At 44.7% G+C, this 7,784-nt stretch overlaps 1 protein-coding gene across 1 annotated transcript; it reads right to left on the bottom strand.

Annotated features, from left to right (window-relative positions):
* Nucleotides 1-303: 303 nt before the first annotated feature.
* LOC142564472 (prestin-like) lies at nucleotides 304-7,165 on the bottom strand. Its single transcript, XM_075675484.1, has 7 exons — nucleotides 7,027-7,165; nucleotides 6,313-6,426; nucleotides 5,694-5,771; nucleotides 4,895-4,990; nucleotides 3,365-3,471; nucleotides 1,039-1,108; nucleotides 304-351 (listed from the first exon to the last, which is right to left on the bottom strand). Exons 1-7 carry the CDS (start codon nucleotides 7,147-7,149, stop codon nucleotides 304-306), a joined length of 636 nt encoding a protein of 211 aa, XP_075531599.1. The 5' UTR covers nucleotides 7,150-7,165.
* Between the last annotated feature and the right edge of the window lie 619 nt (nucleotides 7,166-7,784).

The raw sequence follows: 7,784 nt of genomic DNA, 5'->3' as shown, positions 1-7,784 counted from the left end.
CAAAATCAATATTCCCCTTTCTGCAGATTTCACTAGAATGTATATTTCTCTCTCAAGTGCAACACATTTCATTCAGGTTGGTAGAGTGTATGTCTTGTGGAAGTATTTCTGCGGTTCACGTGTATTTTAACTGGGAGACCTGAGTTTGGCCCCGAGCTAAAGCTTCCTTTTTAAAACCACCATATTTTTTTGTGTGCTTACTTGACGTCAATCCTGAGCTTCTTGGACACTTCGGAACGGAAGTAGTCAGAGTTTGCGAAGTGAATGGGTCCGCCAAAGTGGAACACTTTCACTCCGGGTATTTCAGCTGCCTGCCGAGAAGAAGAGCGAACAGCGCATGCATTTAACAAACTACGTGCAAGAAAGAGGCATGTGCAAAAAAAAAAGAAGCACGTGCAAAATGTGCTTCTTGGCAGTTTTGTACTGGGCGAACTGCACTCAGGGTAAAGTCTCTGAAACGTTGAAGTGCTCAAAGCCGTTTTAGTTTGAAATGAGGGCCATCCGAATTAGTATCATTATAATATATAATATATGCTTTGGGCGTTGCAACGGTTCCGCCAAGGAAAGTGGTAATTGTATAGGATTGGTTGTTAATCATGTGTTCGCTCTAAGAGTGAATGACCCTACAGCACGAACGCGGCCTGGTTAAAGAAAGAAGCTTCTGAAGCTCATTTTTTAATTTTAAGTAAACGAAATGCCCGTCAAAATTTATATGTGAAGCTAGTAGGATACTCTCAAATTACATTGTCCGCACTTGTTGTCATTACACAAAGTTTACGTGTAGGCTTCACACATTGCAATGACATAGTTTCTCTTTGCAGAATGTCGCATAGGGTTGCCAAAATGCTTATAAGATAACGCATGCTATTACATTTTTATGAGCTTTGAGCGTGCCTAACCTGAAAACGAGCTGAGTGAGTTCATACTTATTGCGTGGAAGGCTTTACTCTTGCAGAATTTCAGTATCGCTATTAAAAATGTCGATTTTGACGGGATGGAAATGCCAACCGAAAATGTGAGCGCAGTTTGAGAACTCACAACGCCGTAGTCCTTCACCGGAACATAGAAGTCCGTGTTGGGGATGCTGCCCAGTAGGCAAGCCTTTGGCCTGGAAAGATAACGATGCCCGTAATGTGGTCGTCGCTATGTACGCACGAAAATGTGTAAACTCATACCTCGATTTAACAAAACCCGGTTTTATGGAATGTTCAATTTAAGCAAGTGCTTTCGATTCCCCGACATATGCGTTGAGCGCATTGCATTGAAACCGTCGAAGCAACAGTGAACTCAATGTCTCAGCCGATTTATCAAAGCTTTGGAAGGAAATATGTGAAAATAAGCAGATGACTTGTCGCGTTTAAAATGCATCCAAATTTTGTTCATTGCTTTACTGAACCCATGCCGGCTTGTGAAGGGCAGTTCATCTTTCACGAAACCTCCTGCTCCACAGTTTCAGCATTCTTAGCTCAGAGTCATGGGACATTTTCGGCACGGAGCAATAAAAAGCGCCAGGAGGGAGCGTTACGTCATGCCATCAGACTTGGCAAAAGAACTTTCCATAAAGCCATTCCCTTCATTTCTTTTTTTCGCTCTCAGTGTCGGCTCAACACGTGACCTCAAAAACACAGCGTATTAGCCGAGAATGTTTGGTTCCAGGCGGTTCTTAATCCATACGCACTTGTTTGGCTGTCCTGCCGTAGCTCTGCCCGCAGAGCGAGAGCGCTAAAACCTACCGCGCGCTCTTGCGCGACGATCACGTGTTGGGCCAACTAGCTTTGCTTAAACCATGTAGCGCAATGCTGTCTCCAAGTTATTTCTTTGCTCCATGTTTTCTGGCAACCATGACGGTAAAACAGATAATCCACCACGTTGGCTTGTAGGCGTTTTGAGCCAATCAGCGAGGCCGTAGCAGCTCTCTGTGCGAATCAAAGCTGAGGAGATTGTGAATTCTACAATATGCCGGAATTTGACGTTGTCACTCGCCTTCAACAGGCTCGCTCTCTGCTATGTATGCATGCTTCCGACAAAGCTTCTTGAGCAAAGATTATTATATTTTTTGGCTCGCGAATAACTGTATTCCTGTTGGTGTGAATGCTTGAAATATTTTTTTTTATTTAACGACGTTATCGATTTAACGAAATAAGTCTAGAATCCCATCAACTTGGTTAACTTGAGCTTCACTTGTATTGCATCCAAGCATATACGTTTCCGTTCGTTGCGCCACCTTCTGAAAAAACAAATATGTCGTACAAGCTCGCTGATGTACTTATAATCTTGAAATTGATTGTGAGGGCGGAAACCTGTGCTAACTGGGGAAGCAGAAAGTTGCTCTGTTACTCTTTCATTTGTCATAAATGCGCGAAAAATCCAAGTCTGCTCTACTCTTCATTACTAGCAAAGAAACAAATGCAATCTGCCTCAAAACTTTCTGGGAATACCCTTTACTTAGTAGGAATCACTACGAGAACTTTTTTTTCTCCGAACTTAGCTGTAATGATTAGGAGAAGGCGATATATATATATATAGTGCGTGCCAATATATATTACAACTTTATTAGAGGAGAAGGGTTTGAAGGGATCTTGGAGACTTAGAGCTCCGGACGGAGAGTATGCGATATCATTTCAGTTTTACGACGCCTTATGACCCACTCATAAGTTTCAATGCATTTATTATCTAAATCTGCATGTGATGGTGTCTTCTGCTCCTGTGCTGTTTAAAGGATTCTGTGCCTGTGATAGCGAGCAAGAAACAACTTATGCTACAGTACAATATTCCCACTAAATATATATATAACCCTTTTGCGAATACGTAACCAATTACGCCTCCAGCGCATGTGTTTACTACAAACTCTAAAGTTCAATTGCCATCGGAAAAGAAGGAATTGCATATTTTCTGATGCCAAGTTGAATGTGACCCATTTAAAGCCATTTTGAGAAGTAGAGTTACAACGCAACCCATATTGGGGGCATTGCATTGCGCTTGCGAAATCATAGTAGAGCACCTGCACCGCAGCCGTGGCTTTAATGGAATGAGCCTTGCAAATTACGGGAATTTACTATTTTACATTAGTACAGCTTCGAGGCAGCCCTAGTAGCTAGCCAGATTGAAGAGAATAGGTGGAGCGACATGCTGTCGAAAAGAAATGCTATCGCATGATACAAAAGGCTGCAATGTTTCTTTTTTACTTTGCCGCTTCTTGAAAGAAAAAAAATAAATCTAGAGGTTCAAGCCGAGGAGTTGTCATGAAATCGATTTAAGAGTACCTGTCGATGGGGATGTATTGCTATCGTATATGCTGCAGCTATCTTTATTGACATAAATTTTTTTCTTAAAGCGAGTTTCATCTGATAAAGTAGGGACTAACCTTTTGATCTGGTAGACTAGAGTGAGTAGTGAGAAGATGATTCCGATGACGAGTCCAAACTGCACATCCACCACCACAGTGGCCAAAAATGAGACCATCCAAATGTTCTGCAAAAAAAAAACAATAGGCATGATGTGCTCGTTGTCGTGACAGGAATGTCTCCCGTCCATACACTGCTGATCCCGCTGATAAAGCGCCCGCGTTATCAACGGTATCAGCGGGCCGTGAACAGGAGACGGTAAGAGTGGCATAGAACCGAGAGAAACAAATCGCAACATCGAACCGGCCTGGGTTTAGCAATCATCATCATCATTAAGAAGTTTAAGAAGATTAAGAAGTTTGCAGGGACAACATGGCCACAATTAATACATGACCGGGGTAGTTGGAGAAGTATGGGAGAGGCCTTTGCCCTGCAGTGGCCGTAAGCAGGCTGATGATGATGATCATCATCATCATCAGTATGGTTACGCCCACTGCAGGGAAAAGGCCTCTCCCATACTTCTCCAACTACCCCAGTCATTTACTAATTGTGGCCATGTTGTCCCTGCAAACTTCTTCATCTCATCCGCCCACCTCACGTTCTGCCGTCCCCTGCTACGCTTCCCTTCCCTTGAAATCCAGTTCGTAACCCTTAATGACCGTCGGTTATCTTCCCTCCTCATTACATGTCCTGCCCATGCCCCTCATTTCTTTTTCTTGATTTAAACTAAGATGTCATTCTTGATTTCAACTAAGATGTCATTAACTCGCGTTTGTTCCCTCACCCAATCTGCTCTTTTCTTATCCCTTAACGTTACACCTATCATTCTTCTTTCCATAGCTCGTAGCACCGTCCTCAATTTAAGTAGAACCCTTTTCGTAAGCCTCCAGGTTTCGGCCTCGTAGGTGAGTACTGGTAAGACGCAGCTGTTATATACTGAGCAAACTGAGCACTTTATAAGACACTCGGGTATTAGGCTTACAAAGCATCGCGGATACTGCTACGTTTCATGAAAGTGACTGGCCTCGGTGACCGACAATAAGCGGGGAGTTGTTGACATCCGCACGTATTCACACCGATAGTAGCTTATTCCCTCCCTCCCCTTTCTTTTCTTCCCTTAAACCCCTTCCCCTGTGTAGGGTAGCAAACCGGACATGCGTCTGGTTGACCTCTCTACTTTTCCTTCCTTCCTTCCTTTTCCTCCTCATCTTACACAGTCTTGAAAGAAATTAAATTCGGGTGTTTTGTGCGCCAAAACCATAATCTCATTATGAGGCACGCCGTAGTGGGTGACTCCGGATTAAATTAGAACGCTCGGGGCTATTTGACGCACATCTAATGCACGACTCAAGAGTAATTTTACATTTCGTCCCTAACGAAATTAACGCAGCCGCCGCGCCCGGGATTCGATCTCGCGACCTCATGCCTAGCAGCGCAATGCCGAATCAATTAAGCAACCACGGCAGATTACTCCGTGTTCGTGAGCGTGCCACAGCGTGTATTGTTACGCAGCAATAGTTCGAGAAAAATGAATGTGATAGTTCACCTACGCCATCGATCTTCGATATCCTCCAGAAGCGCTGGAAGTCTTTGACTTGAAGGAACACTTTCTTGAGTGAAACGAAAATGATCGTGCAGAGAATGGCCTGGAAGAGAGAGGTCGGAAAATGAGCTTCTTAGGAAAGAAGTACGACGAGCTTGAAGCGCCGTTTTCTCTGCCGTATTTATCGCGTAAAACCATTTTAACGATGTTTCTTGTATGAATAATTTTAACCTTGGGGCGCGATTTGTTATTGATGTCACTGGTTAGTCATAAAGACAAACGTTGTCTGTTTGTTATTCTTTGCGCACCTCTTTGTGAGAGTCTATTGTTGCACTACGAAATCTTAATGTTGAATTACTCCAGCACCCTCCCTAGCACTGCGGTCAGTATGTATTGACTCGGTACAACATAAATACGCCAGATATCTGGAAAGAGATAACGCTAATCAATTAGCATTAGCTTGCAAGTTAGTTTATGCTGAATAGGCAGCATAACTTAGGTAAACCAAATTGCATAAGCTGTGCCAGCTAACGCGAGCTTTTGCAATAGCGTTGCACACGGTACAAATATGTATAAATTTAACTGAGTGACCTGATTTGTAATTAAGAATACATAGGCATTCATCAAAATAAACATTGACCTTCTGTTATTTTATGAGCACCCCTTTATGTGCAGTGTCACTCAACAAGTTTAATTGAATTTGAATCACATTTGTAAGCATACTTCTCAATGGTGGGATAAGGATGTGTAATTTAGGCACAATTGAAGATGTGTGAAAAGTCTGCAGAAAGCGGCAGCCATCTTACCACGGGAAGTTTCTCGAAGTAGGAGCTGAGGCAGGTGATCACGACGAAAATGATGACAGAGTTGACGAAGCTGACGACCTGGTAGAGAGTACAGATACTACATATATGTAGTAGCAGTAGTAGTAGTAGTTGTAGCAGTATTATTATTATTGTTATTATTATTATTATTATTATTAGTAGTAGTAGTAGTAGTAGTAGTAGTAGTAGTAATAGTAATAGTAGTAGTAGTAGTAGTAGTAATAGTTGTAGTAGCTGTGGTGTTCAAAGTTAGCAATTTTTGTCTCTTCATGCGGCACAGCTTGCGGTTTTGGTCATTTTTGCGTTATTTATATGATATCAGGTAGCTTTACCATATCCATATTGTAACTTAGCGTGAGGCCAACCCACAATGATGTCCAGCAGTCGCACATAGTATGCATCATTGCACTTTATGAGTTGTTATTCCTACATTCACAATGCATGATGCATTCGAGCAGAACAATGCCGACCCATTCTTAGGCGCTAAATCGTGACACTTAAAAGCGTTGTTTGTGTCTTCATTCGCTACATTCTCTCCTCCTTAATGCTTCCATAAGAGGCTACAGGGTAATATAAACAAATAAACGAAGGTCACACCCACTTGCGTCTTGCCTCCAGCGCCCTCTTGTATAGAACTCCGCGGTACCGACGCCCCTACCGGGAAACAAGCGAAGAATGCGCCGAACAGATTGCACGCGCCCAAGGCCAGGAACTCCTGGGAAGAGTGGAAGGAATAGGCAATACGAACCATCACTATCGCCAGCATCACTACCAACGCCACTGTTCAAGCGGTGCTACCGTTCATTGCTGTCGTACTACGTAAGAGAGCCTCGGCAAGTCTGCGCAGAGAGACATAGATAAATTATTTACATTTTATAGGACCAACGCTTAATCGAAACACAAGGAAAGAGACGCACACGTATTGTGTATGTCTTTTCACTTGTGCTTTGTCTGAGTGATGGACCTACAAAATCTTGACTAAGGTGTCCCAACCGGCCCAGGCTTCTGTTTTGTTGGAGGTAAATGAGATGCGAAAGGCGGGGTTGACCGGACGAAAACCATCCAGTTTATCATTCCACACTAGGGCAAGCGTGAGCCAGATTGATGGAAAAGTCCGTGCAATGCATACAGCATGCCTTGTCCCTCAATCGCATGCGAGGGGTGTCAGCAGGACGCGGAAAATGTGATCTCGCGAGGGGCTTAACTCGCATCCCTGATAATATTCGTGCAATCCGAAGGACACACGCTGGCTGCCATTGGCAGTCGCTGACGTACGATCGAGTGCGCGCACCGCGATCGCTCGGCATACACCCACCTGGTTCGGGTCTATGGTGTAGTTGTGCTTCCTGGAGAATATGCGACCCAGCGAGACGGTGATGGCGTAGCTGACCACCGACACGGCGAGAGCCGGCGCCGCCACGCGCGACAGCAGTTGCATTGAGAATACGGGCGAGTGCGGCCTGGGCATTCTGCGCGGGAGAAACGCGTGGCCGAGCTTACAGAGCGTACTCCTCGCCTTCGTCCACTCATCGGAGAGAGAGAGAGAAAGAGAGAGGGAGATGAGGACAAAAGGCAGGGAGGTTAACCAGATATCAGTTTCCGGTTTGCTACCCTACACTGGGGTTGGCAGATAGGGGTTAGAAAGAGGACAGAGGGGAAAGCGTTAAAAAAACACGTACACACGGAGACACACACACACAAAAGGCGTTCCAGTTAATGACGTTCACAAGGGCCTGTAGATCACGTCTTTTTCGCATAGCGTAATCGTGCTACAGTAAACAGAGGGCTTTAGGTTAGGGGACGCAAGCGGCTTGCGTGCGCAAGAACTAGGGGCGACGGTACTGCGCATGTGCCCACATAGACGTAGGGGTCTGTGCATGCGCAGTACCGTGAACCCTAGTTCTTGCGTACGCAAGCCGCTTGCGTCCCCCAACCTAAATCTCTCTAATGTGTGTAGGAACGTGCAAGCAGCTTGCAGACAAGCAAAGCGCGAGTTCAGAACAAGTTCTGGAATCTCGATCGCCGATGCGCTACGCGGGCATACGGACGTTAGCCAACAGAAGCCGAATGCAA

The sequence above is a fragment of the Dermacentor variabilis genome, chromosome 11 (genome assembly GCF_050947875.1).
Source record: "Dermacentor variabilis isolate Ectoservices chromosome 11, ASM5094787v1, whole genome shotgun sequence".
Taxonomy (NCBI): domain Eukaryota; kingdom Metazoa; phylum Arthropoda; class Arachnida; order Ixodida; family Ixodidae; genus Dermacentor; species Dermacentor variabilis.
Note: the sequence above shows the minus strand (reverse complement) of the source record. Positions and strands in the feature narration are given on the sequence as shown.

Excerpts from the sequence above, each read along its gene's own strand:
- LOC142564472 (XM_075675484.1), bottom strand. The coding sequence starts at position 7,149 with ATGCAACTGCTGTCGCGCGTGGCGGCGCCGGCTCTCGCCGTGTCGGTG. Across the intron at positions 6,427-7,026 it reads ACACCATAGACCCGAACCAG|GAGTTCCTGGCCTTGGGCGC; the intron begins GTGGGTGTATGC and ends CACTCTTCCCAG. Across the intron at positions 5,772-6,312 it reads GCGCTGGAGGCAAGACGCAA|GTCGTCAGCTTCGTCAACTC; the intron begins GTGGGTGTGACC and ends ACTCTCTACCAG.